The 23,993-nt window shown below is 41.7% G+C and overlaps 1 protein-coding gene across 1 annotated transcript in view; it reads left to right on the forward strand.

Annotated features, from left to right (window-relative positions):
• Positions 1-19,818, forward strand: part of DNAJC10 (DnaJ heat shock protein family (Hsp40) member C10) — a 41,421-nt gene extending 21,603 nt beyond the window's left edge. Inside the window, exons 12-23 of the mRNA XM_044427069.1 lie at positions 2,606-2,719; positions 3,948-4,062; positions 4,987-5,114; positions 5,758-5,874; positions 7,795-7,896; positions 8,713-8,868; positions 10,660-10,793; positions 11,913-11,966; positions 12,765-12,912; positions 13,056-13,175; positions 14,040-14,153; positions 15,198-19,818. Coding sequence (XP_044283004.1) covers positions 2,606-2,719; positions 3,948-4,062; positions 4,987-5,114; positions 5,758-5,874; positions 7,795-7,896; positions 8,713-8,868; positions 10,660-10,793; positions 11,913-11,966; positions 12,765-12,912; positions 13,056-13,175; positions 14,040-14,153; positions 15,198-15,209 — 1,314 coding nt within the window. The 3' untranslated portion in view covers positions 15,210-19,818. The remainder of the gene's footprint in view (positions 1-2,605; positions 2,720-3,947; positions 4,063-4,986; positions 5,115-5,757; positions 5,875-7,794; positions 7,897-8,712; positions 8,869-10,659; positions 10,794-11,912; positions 11,967-12,764; positions 12,913-13,055; positions 13,176-14,039; positions 14,154-15,197) is intronic.
• Positions 19,819-23,993: the final 4,175 nt, after the last annotated feature.

Below are 23,993 nucleotides of genomic sequence, written 5' to 3' on the forward strand. Positions count from 1 at the left end.
GCCAACTGCTTCAGTGACTCCATCTAGCCACCTCATCCTCTGCCGTCCCCTTCTTCTTTTGCCATCTGTTGTTCCCAGCATTAGGCTCTTCTCCAGTGAGTCCTTCCTTCTCATTAAGTGGCCAAAGTATTTGAGTTTCATCTTCAGGATCTGGCCTTCTAAAGAGCAGTCAGGGTTGATCTCCTCTGGGACTGACCGGTTTGATTGCCTTGCTGTCCAAGGGACTCACAAGAGTCTCCACCAGCACCATAATTCAAAGGCCTCAATCCTTTGGTGCTCAGCCTTCCTTATGGTCCAACTTTCACAGCCATACATTGCAACTGGGAAAACCATAGCCTTCACTATATGAACTTTTGTCGGCAGGGTGATGTCTCTGCTTTTTAGTATGCTATTTAGATTTGCCATAGTTTTCCTCCCCAGGAGCAAGCATCTTTTAATTTCTTGGTTGCAGTCTCCGTCTGCGGTGATCTTGGAGCCCAGGAAAATAAAATCTGTCACTACCTCCATTTCTTCCCCATCTATTTGCCAGGAAGTGAGAGGACCAGATGCCGTGATCTTAGTTTTCTTAATGTTGAGTTTCAAGCCAACTTTTGCTCTCTCTTTCTTCACCCGCATCAAGAGCTCTTTAGTTCCTCTTCACTTTCGGCCATGAGAGTGGTATCATCTGCATATTTGAGGCTGTTGATATTTCTCCCAGCAATCTTAATGTCATCTGGTGATTCATCTAGCCCTGCCTTTCTCATGATGTGCTCTGCATATAAGTTAAATAGGCAGGGCGACAGTATACAGCCTTGCCGAACTCCTTTCTCAATTTTGAACCAATCAGTGGTTCCGTGACCAGTTCTCACTGTTGCTTCTTGACGCACATATATGTTTCTCAAGAGACAAATAAGATGGTCTGGTACTCTCACCTCTTTAAGAACTTGCCACAATGTGTTGTGATCCACACAATCAAAGGCTTTAGCATAGTCAATGAAGCAGAAGTAGATGTTTTTCTGGAACTCCCTAGCTTTCTCCATGATCCAGCGTATGTTGGCAATTTGATCTCTAGTTCCTCTTTCTCTTCGAAATCCTGCCTGTACTTCTGGTAGTTCTCGGTCCACATACTGCTGGAGCCTAGCTTGTAGGATTTTGAGCATCACTTTGCTAGCTTGTGAAATGAGTGCAATGGTGCGGTAGTTTGAACATTCTTTGGCATTGCCCTTCTTTGGCATTGGAATGTATACTGACCTTTTCCAATCCTGTGGCCACTGTTGAGTTTTCCAGGTTTGCTGGCATATTGAGTGTAGCACTTTTACTGCGTCGTCTTTTAAGATTTTGAATAGCTCAGCTGGAATACTGTCACCTCCACTAGCTTATTCCGGTTATCTTTTGGCTTCCTACTTTAGCATTCCAATCCCCCATGATGATAAGGACATCCTTTTTGGGTGTTCATTCTAGAAGGTGTTGTAGGCCTTCCTAGAATCGGTCAACTTCAGCCTCTTCAGCACCAGTGGTTGGGGCATAGACTTGGACTACTGTGATATTGAATGGTTTGCCTTGGATTCGAACTGAGATCACTGTCATTTTGGAGATTGTATCCCAGTACTGCTTTTCCTACTCTTTTATTGACTATGGAGTTTTTCTGGGTAGATCATTGCAAATTCTTGGCTTCAGCTTATGCGTGGGCATATTGAATTGTTCATCAGGTATTTTCTTTAGAGGCAGAGAACTTCATGGGGCAGGGCATAGTTTACTTAGACCACTCATTAAAGAGCATGAAAAAATCTTACATTTTAACCAGGAAACCCAGTTTCTGTCATCTTGGATAGAAACAAGATGAATTTGCATCATAGATTCAAATGCTTCCTTTTCATGTCTAGTTGCGTATTTTAACTTATGCATCTTTGAAATTTCCCTCTCATACACATACACAGATACACCCTGCCACACTGCCTGCCTTGGGGTCATGGATGGTGATCTTTTTCTGAGAAGTGATATCTGCAGGAAATAGTAGCCTTCAGATGCAATTTCAGCAGATGCTAAAGATGCCAGTTTGTAAGAAGATGAACATTATAGATGGGAGCCAGTGTTCATTGCGTCAGGAATGACACCTTCTTTTAAAGAAACAGTTGCACACTGCTCCTGTGGTGCAAATACTATTGCAGTGCATTGAAGGCTTCCATTGTATTTTGTCCTAAATTCGGTTGTTGGCTGTATTTACTGGTATTCTGGATTTTAGTGTCTTTTTAGATGGTTGGGGTACGTGGGAAATTGTACTGCAATTTGTTTAAGCTTTTTATACTACATGCTACACACGTGGCTGTCTCTTCCATGCCAAGCCAGCCTATGACTCTTGTAAGTTTCCAGAAAATGGCAAAAATATGAATATAAGTTGAATGATAATATAAGCTGAATTTGAATTTCCTAATTTTATAAGTTTTGTTTTTTCTTTTGGACTATTGGTGATGTCATTAAGGTTTCTGTACATTGCAATTTTATGGGTTCATTTTATATGTGTGTGTGTGTGTGTGAATGAAACTCTGAGAAATGTGTTTCTTTGTTTTTATTGTGGTTGTGAATAAAAAACAACATTTGTCTTTACCTTAATTTTTCCCTGTTTAAGGATCGCCTGGCTCATCATCGGTGGCTGATATTCTTTCAGTTTGGTGAGAGCAGCAAATCAGATGCCCATGACCTTAAAAAGTTACCTTTTCTCCTTAAGGTGGAAAATATTCAGGTATGATCAGGAGAACATAAAAGAACAAAGTAACATTTCGAGGTGATGTGGGCACATGTGTGTTGGGAATGGAGGACTTTACCTGCCTGATTAGAAGGGAGAGCAGCTTATTCTGCCCCACAAATCTACAAAAAATGCCTTTTCAAACATGAATTCTTCAAAGCTTCGTCTGTACATTCATGTCTTCCTCAAGCTCAGCCAGCTTTTCTCATGCTTCCACCCAGCAGCTGCTTAGTTCCTCACTGGGGTTCTGGCGTGTGGATGCATTGAGGTATAGAGACAAGCAGTCAAAAGTTTTTGCATAAGTCTTCAGAACGTTTCAAACATAGTAAACATACATTAAAAACAGTAGCTACATGAACTTTAAGGTAAAATACTAACATATAAAAGTCTAAAATTGAGGTAATGATAAAATATTAAAATTCTTTAAAAAGAGAAAAAACAAACAAACCATACTTTTTGAGAAAATAGGTTTTGTAAGCCCACTGCAACTCTACATATTTTTGAAACTATTACATTTAATTATTAATAGTATATTTGATCAGGCAATTTTTTCCTTCTTTTTTTCACTTAAACTGGCTGCCTTAACTGCAAAGAGGACAACCCTCTGCGTCACAAGCTGAGTAGATCTTTGTAAAAGAAAGTTTAGCTTACCCTTGCTCAGTCTCATATGGCCAGGAAACCATGTAGACAGTGTTCCTTGAAGCTGGTATATAATCTGCATTCCAATAATAGTGCTCCAGATCTCCCACTTTTGGGGCACCACGTATACAAAGTCTGTCATGCACGTGTGTACCCTGGAATCTGTCTTGTTGCATCATGGTATCCACCTTTTTGAACTGCAGACATGTATAGACCAAACATCTACAAGAACATGTTTTGTTTCTTTTTTTCCACCTCTAGTGCATTTACTAAATTTACTGTTTCCTCTAGGTATCTGTTCTAATGGGTTAAATCTGTATCAGCACTTACGCACTTGGCCTTCCTTCCCTAGGACACATGAATTTTGATGTTTTAGATTGTTTCTGATATATAAATCTTTTTTCCTTGCAAAAGTGTATATGTAGTTTAGTTCAGCTTCAGCTGCCGAACCGACATACTACATTTGCACCAGTCAAATTAGACAAAATTAAATAGGATGTAAGCTCCCATGTCAGGTGTATATATGTAACATTTTATGGAGAATTGTTCCAGGATCATAATGGACAAATAAATGCCTCTTTCACAGGTTGGCAAATTTGACTGCCTTACTGCACCAACCATCTGTAACAATCTGTATGTTTATGAACCATGTGTAGCAGTCTTTAAAGGGAGGGGAATGGAAGACTATGAAATCCATCATGGTAAGTAGCTTTTACATAGAAAAGTAATCATCACCCCCTCATGATATTTGTGTATGTCCCTTCCTTATGTGTGACAGACGTCTGCATGGAATAAAGCCCTCATTTAAAAATAATTAAAATGAAAAAGTCAGGCCTTGCAATTGGGAAGAAGTTAAAGGTGGAGTGTTCAGCCTTTTCCCTGTCAATAATTTTATACTCAAAAGTACACACACAGTGGAAAGCAGTTTCAAGGATGGGGAAAATGGCTAGGAGGGTCAGGTATTTCCTTCCTCCAGCTCTGGCCATTTCGTTCGCTAAGACCTTGGCCTCTCAAGCTTTTTGTTAATAAGAGAAAAGGGAGATTGTGATATATATCTGCTTGTGACACATGTGACTTAGATTCATCTTTAGCTTAGACTGTACTGGCTTCACAGCATTAATCAGTTTAACAAGTTGTCTTGCAGGCCTTATGCTATGCTGTTGAAATTTTCCTCTTTCCCTGTATGTTTTTGGAGCCAGAATATTTCCTCCTTCTCACCCACTTTTTTTTAACTTAAAAAGAATTTAATGAAGTACAATGGATAGAATTACATTTCGGGATGAAGAGAAGGAAATAAGGCTTCCTATAAAATACCATTAAGCTATGGAATATTTTGCCAATGGAGGGCATGATGATCTCGTGTATTTCTTAGCTATGAATGATAACTAATTGCCTGCTGTAACTGGCTGCAGCTTAAAAATATCAAACTCAATTTTGGGAGACAAAGAACCTTGCAAAGTTGATCAGTCCCCCTTGGTAGGCATATTCTTTGACTTTTACATAGACCAAACCAAAAAAAAAAAAAGCCTTTCCTTGTTTCCCACTTCACTTTTTCAACCTGTTTTTCCAAGCAAATAATAGGTTGTATTGACACCAGATTTTTTCCCCTAATTTTATTTTTGAAGGGAAGAAGATTCTGTATGATATAGTGGCATTTGCCAAGGAGAGCGTGAATTCGCATGTCATCACTCTTGGACCTCAGAATTTTCCTGGCAAAAAGAAGGAGCCCTGGCTCGTTGACTTCTTTGCTCCTGTAACTACTGTTTGCATATAACTGCATGAGTGCTTTTGTATCAGTTCTGGACTGGCATATGTTTTCCTCCCCGGTGTCAGTGTGCTCAATACTGCACTGTGCAACAGAGTTATCCATTCACAGATTGCATTTAGCATTAGGGGAAGAAGGGATGCAATGGAACCCTTAGCCCGAAAGCAGAAAAGCACTTTCCCCCCACCAAGGACAGCATCTGTTTTGTTGGGGCTCCATGATAGCAGTGGGCAGGGCTGGAGCCATCCCCTCTGCTCTCTCATTCGCTCTTCACATCATCAGCACTCTTGGGTCCAGTGCGGGGAGGGCAAATGAATAGACAGCCGTGCCAGAACTTGGTGGAGGTGCTATTGAGGAGCTCTTGCCCATGGTCCCCAACAACCAGCACTAAGAGTAAGAGTGGATTTCGGGGTGGTATCAAGCCTTGGGCACTGGTGCCTCACACTTCATTAAGCAGCAGAGCCCAACTGGGTGCATGTGCTCCTCCCTGGCATAATTCCCAAGGGATTCTGGGTTGGGAATTGGGGGGATGCGGTTCTTGTCCGGGTCAGGAAGACCAGCCATGAAAGGTGGAGGGGCAAGTCACTGGCTTTTGGTGAGATACTGAATTTATGTCTCTCTTCTTTGCTAGTGGTGTCCCCCCTGCAGAGCTTTATTGCCAGAGCTGAGGAAAGCTTCGAAGCAGCTGTATGGCCAACTGAAAGTTGGTACATTAGATTGTACAGTTCATGAAGGGATTTGCAACATGGTAAGCTGCAGGCGTAACTGTTGTTTTTCCACTGAGCAAATATCCTTTTTCCATGTTTAACTCTCCTTGGAAAGCAGTATCTCAATATTATTTTATAGTCAAAGTGATGAAAACTACAGATTCTATTAATGTAAAAACTCAGATTTGTGTGCCTTCTTATACACCTATGAATCAAGCTAACTTTGTTATTACCAGCTTCCTATTACATGCCAAATTAGCCTTCTTGAACCTGGTACCTTTCAAATGTGTTAGAGCAGGGGTTGGCAACCCGTGGCTCCGGAGCCGCACGTGGCTCTTGAACCCCTCTGCTGCGGCTCCGTCGCTCAAAACACACACCGGCACAGCCGCTGATCTGCTTGAAGCTCCACTCAGGAACGCAGCGCTAGCTAGTTAAGTAAATCAGCTAGTTAAGTAAATTTTAAGTAAATTGCTACATTCCTCTGCTAAACAAGCTTCCTGCAGGCTCTCATGTTACACAAAATGCTGCTGAAAAGATTCTCTTTGTCCCAATGTAATCTCCTTCATCTGAATGTTAAAAGCTGCGCTTGGGACCTGCCACAATTCACAGCACTTGACTGTTTATCTGCTATTCTGTCACTAAACACACCTATATCTCCGGCACCGATCTATGGACCCACACCGATTTACTGAGCTTCCCCCCTCCCCCCGTAGGCCAACCATGGATAAATCAAAGAAAAGAAAAGTTTCTGAAGAAAATCAAACATTTAATGATACGTGGGTAGAATCATTTGCTTTTACTGTTGACGAACTTAGGGGGTTTGCTGTTTAATGCATGCAGACCTTTAGTACTGACTTTGACTCTTCAGGAAGCTGTTCTCCTATTCAAAATATATGAAAGGAGTCCTACTAGTTTAAAGGTTAAAAAATAACAGTTTTTAGTGACTGAACAAGAGCTGCCGCTAAATCATAATGAAGATATACATAGCACTAAGGTAAAAAACGATATATGCAGTATTACCTTCATTTTAGATGTCAAAAGGGTTTTGTGGCTCCCAGTGTTTTCCTTTGTGTGGGAAACGGGTCCAAGTGGCTCTTTGAGTGTTCAAGGTTGCCGACCCCTGTGTTAGAGTATAACTTGCAACAGCCCCGCTCTAATACATCTGGAAGGTACCAGGTTGGGGAAGGCTATACCAGATGCTTCTATGATCTTTCCAGATTAATACTTCAGAAATGTGGAATTTGGCAAAGAAAAGATAATAAAATACATAGTAAATGGTTCTAATTATAATTTGTTTAAAGAATGATGAGTTACTTGTGGGCATGTATCAGAGGACATACTGCACAAAAGGAGCTCCATTTCACAATTCCGTGTGCAAACCCTACAAATCTGTCTTTGCATATGTGTTTTAAAAGCACTTTCTCCAGGATCTGGCAACAAGTGGTAGGGCTCATTTCTGGGCATGGTCTGCAGACCTTGCGTAAGGGAGTTTCCAATCCCTTTTGAAGCTCCCTAAAGACTTTCCATTGTGGAAGTGGCAGGCGCCGTTTCTGGAACAGAATGGGTCCTAGGCCCTGCTTGTGGAGTGGCTCGTATGGACATTTTCCACTAAACCACAAGAAGAATCATCTAGTAGAATTGTTAAGTTGCAGTCCAATGCCTGCTTTCCTGGGAGGGAAGCCCATTGAGCTCGGCGGAGCTTACTTCTGGGTAGACGTGTGTTTGTCATGTTTTTAAGCTCTTCTTAAAATGAATTAGTGCCTTTCTTAATGCTTCGTAATGAATTTTTTCTTGAGCCTTATCTGTACTTAACTGCTCCACTCCCAAATTATTGTAACAACGGAAATTTCCTTTTCAAAACTAAGAGCCCAAAGTACTGAATGAAAGGGCAGAATTCTGCTGAAGCTTGAAAAGGAGGTTCTGCTGTTTCAGAAAGTTAATTTCATTTTGATATTCCGTAGCACAACATTAGAGCTTATCCAACCACTGTGGTATTCAACCAATCTAACATTCATGAATATGAAGGACATCACTCCGCTGAGCAGATCTTGGAGTTTATCGAGGTAAGTGTACTAGAGTTGTATGACTCCATAGTACGCTGTTGCTCAACTGCGGGGTATTATTTTGGAGTGAGCTCAAAATGAAGTTTTGTGGAAAGCTACCCACGCTACCCCCTGAATGTCTTAAAAGGCTATGGCATTTGTAGCTGTAAACATACAGTATATGTGTGTTTACACACTTTTCACCCAAACAGATGTAATGTGTTTTGGACTGATATGCACATTGTCCATTTTTTCCTACCATTTCTTACCTTATTTTTTATTTTTCAATTTTATTAAGTTTAAAACAATGAAAAGAATGTGTATATGAATTTCCATTTCATTCATTCAAGGATAACAAAGTATTACCATAAAATGTATACGGTATTACACAAACTTATAATTTGCTTTTTCCCATCATAAATAAGAACCTTTACATGGTTTTCTTTTGTTTGTATTACACTATCATGCAACACAAAAAATAAAGGGGTTGCAGTAAGTTTATTGTTTCTGAATTGCTTTAATTAACCATTTGCAGCTGTGTTCAAATTGGGCACAAGTAAATGTTCTGTAACTGACCTGAAAAGCGCAGGTCGGTTTGTTCAAAATTGGTATATACCATTGGTATATACCATTTTTACATACCATCCTCTAAGTCTTTGCACCTGATTTGTTTTCTGATGCTTACTAGACAATTTTAACTTCCACAACCAAGTCTGAGAAAGTATGATCAGTGAATCTCACATGATTATGAGTCTTGACACTTTATGTAACTTGATCCCTCCTTTTTTATTGTCAAACAAGAATATAAATTTAGATTGTGTTATTTCTGTGTTGTAGGATCTTATGAACCCATCAGTAGTTTCTCTGACACCTGAGACCTTCCATGAGCTAGTGAAGAAAAGGAAGGATAATGAAATTTGGGTGGTTGATTTCTACGCACCCTGGTGTGGTCCTTGTCAAGCTTTAATGCCAGAATGGAAGAGGATGGCCAGGGTAAAACAGAATATATTTCATATCTGTATAAAATATAAAACTTCTGGATGCTTAGAATAAATGCTTGGGTGGAGATTTCCCTAGTACCACCCTGTCAGAGATTCATGGAAACCCCCCAGAGTGTATCTGAACAACTTTACTCATCAGCTTTTGTGCATTTCTGCTTTTTTCTTCTGAAAATATCTGGTGTGAGGTGCAATTTTTTCTTACCCTTTCCTTATGCAGCGCCTTATGCATTCTGCCACCAGTTTTGGAAAGTTCTGTTTTAACTCCTTATTTTCTAATCCCTGTTCAGAGGATGTAAAGAATAGTACTGAAAAGGCCGAGCTAGAAATCACACTGAATGGACAAGTGTGCATATAACTGTAAGTCATCCCTGCTGGCAAGCTAGGCAGTGGGGAGTTTCACAGCAACCCACCCTACAAATAACTGTGCAGGGTGGAGTGTTTGTGAAACAGCCCAGAGTACATCCAGCAGATATTCGGGCTCACAGTGGCTTGTTCCCACCCCTTCCCCCTTGGTCAACCGGCAGTTAGCCCAGGATACACTGGCGGGACCCATCCTGTTTGCCCTTTCTGCCACAGTTGCATGCCTTTTTGTGCTCACTGTGATTCCTCGCTTTTATTTATTTATTTTTCCAATTTATATCCTGCCTTTTTCCCTACAAAGAGCTCAAGGCAGCTTACATCATTCTCCTCCTCCATCTTATCCCTTTTGTTTTGGCAACTTTTGTTTCCTTTTCTCAGAGATCGTTTTTTGCATTCTCCAAATTGATAGTATGACAGAGGGATTAAAGCAGTATGCTTTTTAAATCAAACATTCACACGTGCACAATTGTAAGTGTCATGAGTCCACAATGGGATGCCTCAGCTGGGCAATGTCCTGGGGTGGGGGCGGGGGAGGGAATATATTTTCTTGGACTGCAGCAGCTACCCTTATAGGCATCAATGCAGAGGGGCTGTAAGAGGTTTAATGTTGACATTGGTTTATCTAGGAGGGTAGAAGACTGCAAGCTATCTCCTTTTGCAAGAGCACGTAAGTGTAAGAACTAGATGTCAAAACTCTGATTTCTTTTAAAGGTGATTTCTTGACTGGGCTGGTCAGAGTTTTCTGACAGAAACATATGAAGGCAGGGGTTTGTTTTTTTAAGAGCTGCCCAGGAACCAAAGAAACCATCACAAAAAGTACTCTAAAAAGAGGCTTGAAAAGTGTGGTGAGAAATATTATCTTCCCTTTTTGCAGTATTAGCAGACCTGAAGTGAAGGACACTGGGAACTGTCAGTTCAGCTCTCTAATTCAAGAGGATGGCATTGCTAAATGGAAGATTTCGCAATGGGAGTTATTTTTCTGGTATTTAAATGGAACTAACGCAAGGAGAGGTCTGCATTACTTGCCCACACCAGGGAACAGTGCCACCTGAAATGGAACCTGGCAGATTATCAAGACATCCCTGATAGAATTCTTGTATTAACTTACCTGTGATGAATAATTCAATAAGTTGCATTGTTGGAAACACCCAGAGAGCTTTGGCTATGGAGAGATATAGAAATGATAATGATAACAGTAGTGATAATGATAGATTTAAAACTATGCTTGAAACAGACAGAAGGCATGGCAGTCTTATTCTTCTAATTTTGTTTTAAAAGTGCAGTAATCATTTGGGTTTTGTTTCTGTTTCATTGCAACAGTCTGTTTAAATTTCTGGTAGCATTTTTTTTAAAAATTAGCCATCGAAATTGAATTGCAGCCATTATTGCAGCTCATGCTGAACACGTCCTTTCTTTGTTCCAGTTGGTGAATAGCCTGATTGCAGTTGGCAGTGTGGACTGTCAAAAATATTTCTCTCTCTGTCACCAAGAAAACATTCAAGGCTATCCTGAAATAAGGCTCTTCCCGCAAAAATTGGTTTCATCCTATCAATATTAGTGAGTAATGCAACTGCATTCTTGACTTGTAAAAATACTTTATTGAACAACTTGAATTCTGTTGATGGTCTAGGTAAGCAAACTTTAAATAGGCCTTTCAGTGATGCCAGCTAAATGCTGCTCACTCACTTCACTGAATTTGTGATTATTCAAAAGCAAGCATATTGCATGATTTATTTTTATTATATGAACATAAAGGGATTGCTAGTATTTTGGATTTGAATGTTCAAATCAGCTAAACAAGCAAAGCCATTAAATTGTCAAATCAACACTGTTGAGCACTCTGTGAGATGCAGTGAGGAATATTTTAACCTTATACTGAATTACCAGACTGTATTCGGCTCAGGCGTATCAACATGGACTGGCAGTGTATCTCTTTGGTTTCAGGAAGGTTTCTTCCAGGTGCTACCTGGACTGGAACCCAAGACCTTTTGCATGCAATGCTGGTGCTCTGCACTGAGCTATGGCACCCGTTCGCCAGGAGGATTCTGTGCTGCCTCTTCATGTCCAGTAGACACTGTGTCTGCTAACTTGTTGACAATGCCATTGTTCATTTACAGAATTTGCCACCACAAGATAGTGTTCTGTCGGCTGGCTTACCTGGCATTACAGGAGGAGGTAGATAAGTTGGATAAGTATATTAATGGCTATTAGGTGTGCTGGTTGTATGGAACTCCATGTACAAAGGCAATGTGCCTTTGAACTACCGGTTGTTTTGTGTATTGTGGGCTTCCCAGAAACAACTGTTTAGCTATGTGCTAAGGAAAGGATACTGCAGCTTACCTGGACAGCTTCATTTTACCTCCTTGTCATTTTTATCCAGAAGAGAAATTGCCCACCAACGAAGTTATTTTCTTTGGGTTGCAGTGTGTCATTTCCTTTCACACAGCATGTCTCACAATTGCTCTTACGTAGGAAATGTCACTGCTGAAAGTCCCTCTGAATATTTTTCAGGGGAGATCCATCAACAGGTAATGTGACTGGAATCCAGTGTCTTGCTTAAGAACATGATCTTTCCTGAGAGAAATCCACCCTTTTGTGGATCCATTGAAAGGACTCTGATCTCAAAAGCTGCCTCTTTCAGTGTATTTTACTCTGTGCTTTTATCTCTTCTTGCAGTAGCTACAATGGCTGGCATAGAGATGCCTATTCACTAAGACGATGGGCACTAGGGTGAGTTATTACAACAAGATCTCCTCCCAATTTAGTCAAAGAGCAGTATTTGCTAGAAATAATTGATACAATGTTATGGCAGTCATGTGTATAGGAGCCATTGCAGATCATATCAAACAAGCATGTAATGCGTCTGCAAGCAGCAGAAATTCTGTCCAGTCACAGCTCTCTGTGGTGAACGTAAATCTCACTGTATGCATTCCTTTGTTTGTTAAAGCATTTTGGTGCATTAGTATGTAAATAAAAGTCTCTCCATTTTAAGTGCTTCAGCTTAAAGCACTTGTTAAACTTGTATGGCTAAAGACCTGGTAAAAGTAATTTGAGATTATTCCTAACTTCTGGTGAAGTGAAAAACCAGACCAAAAATACGGTATTTTAAAAAATTTCTGTATGTCTTCTATTTACTCTTGATACTTGGAAACATGGAAATTCAGAATGGATATTTGGAAGGAGCATTATTATAGACCCCGGTGGGCATTCCAGGGACCATAGGATGGAAAGCTCCCTTCCTACTCCCAAGCACCATTGCTACATGCACAGGAAAGCCCTTTAGTGAACATCAAGGAGATGCTTTCTCAGTGCTCCCGTTTCAACCCAGCAGAGCACAGGAATCGCAGGGAGCTCCTAAGCAGTGAGGGTGTAATTCATAGGACTGTTCCCTGAATGGTCCTAAATCCTCAAAAAGCTGAATTCCTTGAAGAGAGAGAACTGCTGACCTTGCACGCATGAAAGGGATTGTCATTGTTCAGAGCTGTTCAAGTAACTGAAATCTAAAGGTACTTTTCCTTTTCTCTAAAGGTATTTACCGCAGGAGTCTGTGGATCTTACTCCTCAGAGCTTCACTGACAAAGTTCTGAACGGGAAAGAACACTGGGTCATTGACTTCTATGCTCCTTGGTGTGGCCCTTGCCAGAATTTTGCTCCAGAATTTGAGATCCTTGCGAAGGTAATTGTAAGAATTTTTCAGCAGCAGGATATCTCTTGTTTTCTAAGGACCCGCCTTGGGCAATGAACATTAATATACCTCCCTCCCTCCGTGTGTCTCTGTCTCTCCCTCCCTCCCTCCCTCTCTCTCTCTCTCTCGTAAAGACTGTTAAAGGAAAGGTGAAAGCTGGGAAAGTTGACTGCCAGGCTCATGCTCCAACCTGTCAATCTGCTGGCATCAGAGCATATCCAACAGTTAAATTTTATCCTTATCAAGGAACAAAGGTAAGAAAAAGACACACCAAATCCGTATAACTGTCAATTATGATAGAGGAACAGTGGTACACCAGATATTTGGCAGCCAGAAGGTCCCAGGTTCAATCCTTGGCTGCCTTTCCAGACCTTGGCTGCCTTTCCAGGCCTGAGAGAGACTCCTGCTTCCACTGCCAGCCTGGGAAAGTGTCCCGGATCCAGATGGACTGGTGGCCTTGGCTGGAATGGCAATGTTGTCCTTTAAAAGCAGTGTTTAATTGCACAGTTTAATTTTAGTGTGAAGTAATGCAAATTCCTACCACTGCATACTTCTTCCAGCAAGGATTTATTTTTTAAATAAACTTGCTGAAATGTGACAACTTTCATGCATAACACAACATAGTGGTTCTAGACTGTCTGAATGGATTCACACCACAAAATAAGCTGTGTTGAAGGGTTAAGTGTGGTTCAGTGTTGGTTATGTTCAACCATGGGTAGTTGCTGAAATGTGGATTATTATATTATCTGAACCCAGTTAAGCCATGATTTGTAAACCCCAAACAACCCATGAAGAGAACCCATGGTTTAGGGCAGGGGATGAACTGTAGGTTGTTTGCTGTGGCTTGTTATCTACAGACAACATGATAACCCACATTTCAATAGCATGTCCTTAGTAATTACTGTAGCTGCACTATGCAGCATCAAAATTTGGTATGTGATATTATCAACAAGATAAAAATAGGGTTGACTCTTTAATGTATCTGGTCACTAGGTGTTAAACTTTGTGCCTGCCCCTCTGAATGGCTATGTATTTTCATCCTAATGGTAGAAATTCCATTTTTCTTTGAACAGATAGATTAGGTCAGAGTATAATTCTATTTTTCTTTTTATTTGAAGAAAAATGCACTTGGAGAACAGATAGACAGCCACGATGCAAAAGCCATAGCTGAACTACTGATGAAGAAAGTAGAAGACCCGAAAAATAAGCAAAAAAAATCTTCCAGAAATAAGGTGGGCAATTTGTTGTGAGGTCCATTAACAGATATTTTAGCATCTTTCTCTTGTGCTGTTTGTGTCTGTGGGATGTAGTCAATTGGGGCTTTGTGTGAGATGGGGTGCCTGATTTTTGCCAATCTTTCCTACCCACTATAGTCCTCTGTGTCCCCGAAAAAGCTGCTTCTGGGTGTTGAGAGATCCACTGGAAGAAAATGGGGTATGGGTACCCAGCGTTATCTAAACAAGAGTGCAGAGTCACCCGTGGGATGCAACCCAGTGTTCCTGTTGTCTTGTGAATAAAAGCAAAGGCTCTTGTCATCCACTTCCAGTTGAATTTGCTGAGACTGTATCATCTCAGCGGAGTTGTTTCAAATACTTCAAGAATCTAGTACAGTTGAGGAGGAATGCTTTGAAGGGACCCACTATACTGCACGGCTGATACTGATATTGGTCACCTGTACGGAATCATCGTACCTTGTACCTTCCACGCCGTGGTTGGCAGGTGGTATCAGCCGCAGCATTTTGAAGAGGCAGGGAGACAGTGGGTGCTCCCAGCTGGGAGGGCTGCTGGTGCTGAGAAGGCATTGTGCAGTCCTCCCATCCTTGTCTCCTTAACATCTCTGAAAGAAAAGGTGAAATAAATGGTGGGGAAACATTTTCACCAGAAAATGGTGATTTCTGGATTTCCCATTAAATTTTTATCTTGTGGTTGTGAGCCACCCAGAGGTTCCGTGGCACCATTGGGCGGCATACAAATGTTTTAAATAAATTTATGCCATGAATGAAGCAGGGTGTTGGCAAGATAAAGCTCCATCTGGACGCCTTCAGGGCCTTATGTTGGAACCAAATGAAGAGGGGCACCTTTGGATGCAACCTATACAAGACAACTAGCAAACCGTGTGATTTTTATATTAGAAACAGTTTACCTGACACTTTTCATGTTAGAGTGGTCAAACTAATTAATCCTTCACTAGAATCTGTAAGCTGTATTTGCAGCATTTTACAGTGTTATATCTACTTCTATCCCTTCCCCACACCCCAACCTCCCCTGAACTTCAGGATGAACTCTGAGTCATGGAATGAATTTGAAGCGTATTGAAGCTGTGGCAGAGGGCAAATTAGATCATCTTCTTCAAGTAGGAAAAGAACTGCATGGGGATTCATGGGCACATGGGTTCTCCCCGTGAATGCTACAGAACTTGCTACGGATGCTTCGGAGTGTGCATTTCTAATGACTCTGGTGGCCATGGTGGCATGCTCACTGCATACAAAGGAGGATTTTATTTTTCCACTTATGGACTTGGTCGGTATCTGGAGGACCGCAAGGGTATCTTTTTCCCAATCCTTCTCTTGTGCTGAGAACGAGCCTATCTCCATCACCTGGAAAACAGCAGGCGGACACACACTATAGTACAGAAAGACTAAAAGAGCATTCGCTCGCTCTCTGTTTCTCTCTCTCTTTCTCTCTCTCTCTCTCTCTTTTGTATTGGAAGAAGAACGGTCTGAAACAACTTTTTTACCTCAGTATTTGTCCAGGATTCACTGGGTAAATTGAAGTATGTGTTTGGGGAAGCTCAGCTTACCTGTGTTATAGAATGTTAACTTCTGGACTGATCCCAGAGCCGTTTGGAAGAGCGCTCAAGTCATCCTCAGTGTGTGTGACGATTTCAGTGCACAGCACCAAGGGGCAAAGGCTTGCTTGTGTTAGCTCTCTGCTTCTTCATATGCATAAGCTGCCTTTAGAGGCTGAGGGCTCCACTGTCAATAGGGAAGTGTAACCACTCCAGGTCATAGTCTGAACTGTAAGGCGCCGTCTTGGTGCTGATCCCTGTCCCAGTGACATTGGCGCTACCAGCTGGAAACTGCTATGCATGAATTCTGGCTTTTGGAACACCGCTGAAAATGCACCAAAACCAAGGTAGCCTTTCCTTTTCTTTTAGTGGTATACAGACAGCTGGTTCCAACAGGTGGCAGCAGATGCACATGGTGCCGAGGGTTAAAGCAGCTATGAGCCAGCAGTACCCAGTCTTTTCACTGGCCATGGGATGGTGTCCTGAGGACATGGTGCCAGATAAGCAAGATTCAGAATGCAGCTGAAGCTTCCCCATATCAAAGCAGATTTACCTTGAAACACAAGCCCTTAGCTGAGTGCATCCACATGCTTTGCCACAGACAAGAAAAAGTGTAGAGGGTGGTGAGCTTGTGTCATGGCAAATTCATCCTGGTTTTAAAGCAGGATCCTGAAGTCAGTGTTGGAGGCACATATTTAATCTGTTTTGACAGCAGCCTGCTCTTAAAAGCAAACTGTTAAAATGTAAATGCTGCTTTTTTGTTGTTAGAATTTGTAGTGCCTTCTGAATCTTCACTGGTCAGCAGTGGTAAATTTTTTCAGGAGGTTATGCTACTGGAAATTGTTTGAGGTTTTCTCATCAGACTGTGAGTCTGGGGTGGTGGGGGTGGTGTGCAAATACATTTTTCCAGTGTTGAATTGACACTTGTCAATTTTGAAATTATTTCTAAGCATTTAAAAGCAAAGCTAGTTGGGCAATGCTTTATTAATATAATTTAAATACATTGATATCTTCTTATCCAAAGTTATTTCTTACAACAAATAAATAATTTAAAATCAAAATGCCGCAGAAGATTGTGGAAGGCTTCCAGAACTCTTTGCTGGTTTTATGAAGTGCCCTGGAGCCTCACAGCAGCATGTGTAGAGATGAAGACAGCACTGTTGCTATTTTACGAGTACTTGAATACAATAATAAAGAGTTCTGCAGAACTTGAAAGCTTCCACAACCTTTTGTGGCATTTTAGTTGCTTCCACTGTAGCTATTGCCCAACTATGGATTTTTGGCAGCTGGGCAGTCTGTTAGTAGTATCTGTGCATATTCATGCAACATCAATTTGTAAACTTTACATAAGAAATTTTGAATAATCTTTCCCTTTAAAAATGAAGCGTTGCATTCCTACATATTGGCACAAAATTAGTAACAGCATTACCTTTCTTTACAATTGCATTCATCTACCATTTTTTAAAAAATGCAATACATGTAATCCTTTTCATGTATGCATAAAAATTATTCTACACATGCAGAGATCAGGGGAACTGTATTAAGAAAGAGACAGTTCACACTACTGTGTGAAGAAAACACAGCAATGCACACAGTGGCCGCTCATATATGACTGTGCCCTTCTTTTGAAATCACCAACCGTTTTTCTTCCAAGGGTGAGATTCCTCTGAGACCATCATACTCATCTGATGATTTATACCATCAGAATTATGGTTAGTGTTATAGGGAGTTAAATCACCTTCTGCTTATCTCCATTAGCAAAACACAAGGACAGATATAATCAACCACAGTATTGTTTCTAAGGATATTATACTTGTTTATGCTGCATCCATTCCTACCGTAGTCCATTATTGCTTGGTCTTGATTACAGATGGTTCCATGCAGTGTGTATCCTTCCAGTTTAAATTCATATTTCATAACCTCCATTCTCTTAGAGGCAACTAACATCTCTTGAAGAAACAGTGTTGGATGGATTCTAAATTAGTTTCTCATTCAGTATCTTAGTAACGTATTTGTGAGGTCATGTCAGGGGTAGGAAGATCCATTTGCTTTAAGCTCATTGTATAAATCACCCTTTGTGAACCTGATCCTTTCCACTTACGTTGGATTCCACCCTCACCCAGCACGGTCAAGGATAAGTCAAATTTGGGAAGGCTGGTGTGATCTCTTGTGGAAGTAGGAAGGGACAAAAGCTGGTATTCCATGAAATAGTTTCTTTCACGAAGAGTCATGTTGTATTGTGATCTATTTGAGAAAGTTTGGTGGAGACACATCAGAATCTACCGTGGACTCATCCATGAAGCTATTAGATCCTGCTGGCTTATCCCACCACACTGCCAGCTTATCCCACAAGAATCTGTAAAATCCGAGCAAGAAGCATCCAACTGTAAAGTTCTTTTACTTATTTGTGTATATATATATGCATACTTTCTCATACTAGCAGAGGTTATCTTGTATTCCTTGTCATCTGGAATACAAAGTAACCTCTGCCAGCACCAGCAACAGGAAAAATTAATAACAGGTAATGCTATTACATTAAAGACAAGGCCTGCAATAATTCCAATTTTGCTAATGTTAGGTTCTTCCCAACAAGAAATGGCCCCAACAAGCAGATTTAATGGCTGTGATCCAAAGAGGGGACTGTGTGCAGAGGAGAAAATCAAAGGGATTTTTTTTCCCCTGTTCCCACTGCTGAAGAGTCGCATCATTTTTCAGTTAAGAAGCTGTCTGTTGAACTGTTGTGAATTACTGCAGCAAAACATCATTCATGTTCTAACTTGAACCCTGCAGTTCCTGTATGCAAGAGTGGAGGTCCTTGCAGTAATCAAACATACTGTTTCTCTCCCCCCCCCCCACTTCTTCAAGGACCAAGATGTTCCAGGGTTTGGTTTCTTTTATGGAAAGAGATCACCAGGCACGTAGGGTGTTTTTGTACTATTTGAGCTGATGTGCAAATGAGCAGGTTGAGCAAAGCTGGAGGCACGTAAAATCTATTCCATGTCTTTTAATGACATTGTGAACCAGAGACTGAAGGCCAGATTGGGTGCTATGGTTGTCATGGTTAATCCCTTCCCATGTCTCTCTCATGCAACTGAAAAGTCCATGTGCTGTAATGTAACTCCATCGGTGCCTCTCTGCACCAGTTCATTGCCTGCTGATTGCAGGGGTTGGGGAAGCGGATGTAACTCTGCATTACAAGGAGATGCAGTCAGTGGCTCATGTGCCTCTTCCCTCAATTTGTTTAAAGCCTGCCTGAGTTAGAGACATTCTTTAGGCACTGCTCCAGTAGCAGAGCATCATGCTGTAGGCGTGTTACATCTTAATTGTGAAAACATCCTGTGCATCCTATTCAGGCTTAAATCTGAAATACCTACGCAGAACTTAACACTGGCAAGAAAATGCATGCACGATCTGTTCTGCATCTCTCTTCTGTTAACAGTGTTTGCATGTTGGCAAAGACTGCAAAAGAGTCCCACAGAGTGCATGACAGATGAACGTGTATCGCCACTGCTCCTGCTACGGAAATGCAGTCACTGCCTTACACGGGGATAATCTGTGTCTCTTGTTTTAGCCGAAGCCAGATTTGCACAGCGTTCATTGGAAGGATCTTTTGCCAACAACGAAGCCTAAAGCAAATGCTTCAGACAAACATTTGATTTGAGAATCACGCAGACACTTGAAAAGCAAAGCCGAGGGTGAACTACCGAATTCAGACAGTCAGTTTTAGATTGTGAGTCGGGCATGTGTGTCGGGACAGGAGCAAAGATGGGGAAAGGCAGCTGTGTCATGCCCTTTGCGCCAGCACCAATTTCTGTGTACTTCTTCCAAGAGAAACTTTTATATGTCTGGTTTGAAATTTTAGTTTGTATTAGGACTATTTGTGGGTTTTTTAAATGGTAAAAAATTGAGAGAAAAGCATTTGCTCTGTTTAGTTATAAAACATATTTGAACAATGATTTTGGCACTGGAAATAGTGAGTTTTGTTTGGTCCTTTAAGCAGGCAAGTTTAGTGATCCGGAGCTACAACCAGCAAGAGTTCTTGTCTTACTCCTTGATTGTTTTAGTTGTAAGCCAAAGTTTATAATAAATTTGATTTTAATATTTCTGGATTATGAAATACATTCTTTCAGTAGGATTTTCAGTTCATTAACTGTCTTATGTCTTGGAATAACAGCATGCTTTGATACACTGAGAGCAGTGAACGAGTAAGTACTGAATGAGCCATTTCTGACAGTGTAATACTTCTGACTGGAGTATAATATTTCTGACAGCACGTGCAGGCTCATGGTTGAATGCACCAAAATGGCTTTGTGTTGTGTGCTCTGCCAAAAATAGACACTTCACTGGCTTCTCCCAGAGGCACAGATGAAGGTAAAACGGGTGGGCTGCAAAGATCAGTGGGGATGGGTCTGGGGAAGAGGGCTAAGTTGAGGCCTGAGCTTTTATCACATGGTGTGGGATAAGGAGCAGAACGTGTTCCTTGGTGAACATCTCAAGGCACTTCATGATATCCTAGGAGACGTCATGGATGTGGATGTTTTGCCGTGGATGTTTTGAGGAGATGGGACTGGTCCCCTTATCTGAGAGGGTTCCAGCTGGACACAAGGTGGAGATGCTCTGCTTGTACCTCAACAGAGGTTGGCTTGCCCGGTTCTTACAGGAAAGAGGTCCTGGTCATCCCATTCCCGCACCACTGGTTTGTCCTGCTAACGGCTCTGCGGGTAAATAGTCAGGCCGTAGGTTGCCCAGCCCCTGTGCAGGGTCATTTTCTTCCAGGTGAGTGTGCAAATGGACCCAGTGCAGAGCCGGACTTGCACACATGACCTCTTGCTGCTTTTCATGGCATCAGTGATGGAAATAGTCTGAGACTTTTGAACAAGCCAAGGATGTACAGTATATGAATGGTCTTCTAAAATCCGGGCAGCAGGTTTAGCTGAAAAGTGAGCATTGTCTCTGTTAACTTTTGAACAGTCGGAAGAACAAGGAATAAAGGACTAGCTCATGGAAGTGTGGCTTCCCTTTATAAGTTTTCTTCAACAGGCTCCACAGACCAGCTTTCAACAAAAAGTCTTTTCTGGAAGGAAATGATAGCCAAGGCAGCTGGAAACTAAACCAAGAATATTGCTTTTTGCAATAGAAGAGAAGGCTTACTATAAAATGCGCACACTGTAATAAGCACACCGAGGGTGGTGGAGAGCCAGTGTGGCACGTTGATTAGAGCCGGACTGGATATATGGGGAACCCAGATTCTAGTCCCCACTTGGCCACAGAGCTCCCTGGGTGACTTTAGGCGGTTCGCAGGCTCTCACCCCAACGTACCTCACAGGGTTGTTGTGAAGATAAAAATAGAATGCAGGAGAACTTGGAAAGCTCCTTGGGTTTCTCACAAGAGGAAAAAGGGCAGGAGATAAATGGAATATAACGATAATATCTCAAAGTCTCCCATATTTGACAAACTGTGAAATAACTGCATATATTTGTCCTTTTCTATATAAAAGTTGTTAATCCACTGTATTTATCTTTGATTTTATCACAGAATTGAGATCCTAGAACTACCCTAAGAGCATTTCCTCTCCACCTTTTCTGCTTCATAACCTCTAGGAGGCGCTGCAGTATAACAGAGCAGCACAATTACACAAGTGGAAAAAGTGCAGCTTTTTTACTTTCACAATTATGTACCATAGTTTCCCTGCTGTAAAAAAAAAAAAAAACCTTGCCAAAAGCCCTGTTTAAGAATAAACACAACAGTGAATAAACACAAAATTCCAAACGACTGTGAACAGGGAATGATAAACACACAACACATGCTTCACATAGAAAAGCTTGTTTCATTGTTTAGTCTGTCATTGTTATGGTTATATGTTCATGGTTATGAACTTTAGAGCAAAAATGAAATCATTTCACACACACACACACACACACACACACACACCTGGCAACTCCAGGTAAGACTTGAAAAGATCATCTACCGGGCACAGCTGTTCTAAGGTAGCTTCATATGTGAGCTGCAGTGCGGTGTTTGAAGGCGCGTGGGGTGCTGTGTTGCCACCCCACTGTTTTTCAGTTACCCACAGGTAAGCAGTGGTACTAACCTAACTGCCCCTCCTCCTTTTCATTCTCCCATTTCAGAAGTCCCCCACTTCTTCATAAACCACCCTACTGCCTTTCTCCTCCTGCCCCTTTTTCCTGGGTGAGGTACAGCATATACATCAAGTACTCTGGTTCAGGTGGAAGCAGAAAAATTAACACCATGTGTTGGATCCATAGTGAATAAGTCACAATGATTTCTGTAAGTCTACTCTAAGTAGGACTAAGTCTGGATCCAACCCACTGAATGCATGGTTTGTCTGCATTCTTTGGGTAATAGGAAAGAGAAAGAATTTAAACAACCACACTGTCCAGAGTCCTGCAGCTGTTGCCTTAAGCAGCAGCTCTTCCGCAGCGAAATCCAGGAAAGAGAACAATCCTATCCAATAGGTGTCCCAGGTAAATAAATAAAAGCCTTCCTTCTTTGTAAGAACAAATGCTCTTAAAAACCAAGCTCCTAGTGCAGGCATTTCAGGCAGATGTGCTGTTGAAGCAAAACATTTGAAGCATTTCCAGCGCAAACAGATGCAGGAAGACAATTTTTATTACACACATTTTGCCCTGATCATAATAACACAGCGCAAGGCTGAATTTTCAAAGAGTGCACACACCTAGAGGCATGTTTCACCCATGACAATTTGGGGGCTTTAATTCCCTATTAAACTCTCATAAATTTCCCCCACCTCCCAAGCCGAGTAAAATCAAAATCCAAGCCAAACCTGTTAAGGGCAAGAAAAGATGCTTTCAGTGATGCTTTGACTCTGTAAAATTTGACTCAAGCAACAGTGAAGGCAGCCCAACTTTTGCAAGTATACTGCACTTTCACTGAGAAAAATTCAGCATTTAAGTCATTGGAACTTGGGAAGCTGCCCAGTATTCTTGCCACTGACTAGCAGTGGCTCTCCAGTTTCCAGAAAGTTTTTCCAGCCCAGCCTGGAAATGCTGCTGATTGAACCCGGGCCTTCTGCATGCAATCCAGTTGCGTTAGCTCTAAGCCACAGCTCTTCTTCCTAATGTTCTGCACGAGGTAAGAAACTGTGATGGATCTGGGAAAGGGGAATAGAAAGGGGAGTGGTGCTACCCTAGCTGATTTTACATTCCCCCATCACTATGTTGCATTATCTTATGCCAAGCTGCATAAGAATGCACATTAAATGAACAAGTGTTGACTATGATACAAATTTTGTGCATTCTCATTTACTAAGTGCCATTATCCCCTTTTCCTTTATGACTGTGTCTATAATCTGGGATGCAGGGAATAAACCAGCCAATCCACCTTCCATGAGTTGCAATATGTGGGTTTTTCCTCGAGATGGGCACAGAGCTGTCGAGGGGGCACCCCGGCATGCCTACCCACACCCTCACTTTGCCTTTCTGGCCGAGCCAACCCACAAGGCTGCTCCATAAAAAGAAGCATGCTTTAGTCTGCACTGTCACAGCTCCAGTGCTGAATTAATAACTGGTATCAGCAGTTCCAAACCATGTTGACACCCACAGCAGAAAGAGCAGAATAATATTCTAACATCGAGTGTTTTGATCAAATTTGGAATGTCTGTTTTGCATGTGTAAAAAATCAACTATACTCACAAACAGCTATTTGATGTTCAAAGGACAAAAATGGGTACATCTGCAACATCTGCCATTTCTGTTACAGCTGCGGCAGCCATCTGCATGGGACAACCTTCCCCAGTCTGCTGCCCTCCAGATGCTTTGGACTACAATTCTCACCAGCCCCAACCTACATGGTCAATGGTAAAGAATGATGGGAGCTGCCACTCCAAACACCTGGCACAGGTTAAGGAAGGCTGAGCCCAAGCAACTGCGATTTGTAGAATTGCCTTCTCAGGCCACATCACACTGTTGCGAGGGGGTGATACTTGTTGGAAAACAGGCACTGAAGAGGTAAAAAGAGGGTTCAAGTCCTCCAGACCCTACAGGATTCCCCACCGCTGCATTTTTCTGTCTCCAACTAACTGTATGGCATAGTGATCACACCTTTCATATATTGCCCAGCTCGGCCCTGAGAAGGAAGGTTTGAGAATCAGCAAAGTCTTCCTCAGAAGAGGATTTTTCACATTTTATGCTCACATCTTTCAGGCATCCATGTTTACATTCCCCAAGCTGTGTTGCTGCTACCAGGGCGGGCGAGAGAGTCTAGCAGGCATATTGCTGCTGGCTGCCCCTAAAGAAACCCGCC

The sequence above is a fragment of the Varanus komodoensis genome, unplaced genomic scaffold (genome assembly GCF_004798865.1).
Source record: "Varanus komodoensis strain SLA01 unplaced genomic scaffold, ASM479886v1 scaffold18_1, whole genome shotgun sequence".
Classification (NCBI taxonomy): domain Eukaryota; kingdom Metazoa; phylum Chordata; class Lepidosauria; order Squamata; family Varanidae; genus Varanus; species Varanus komodoensis.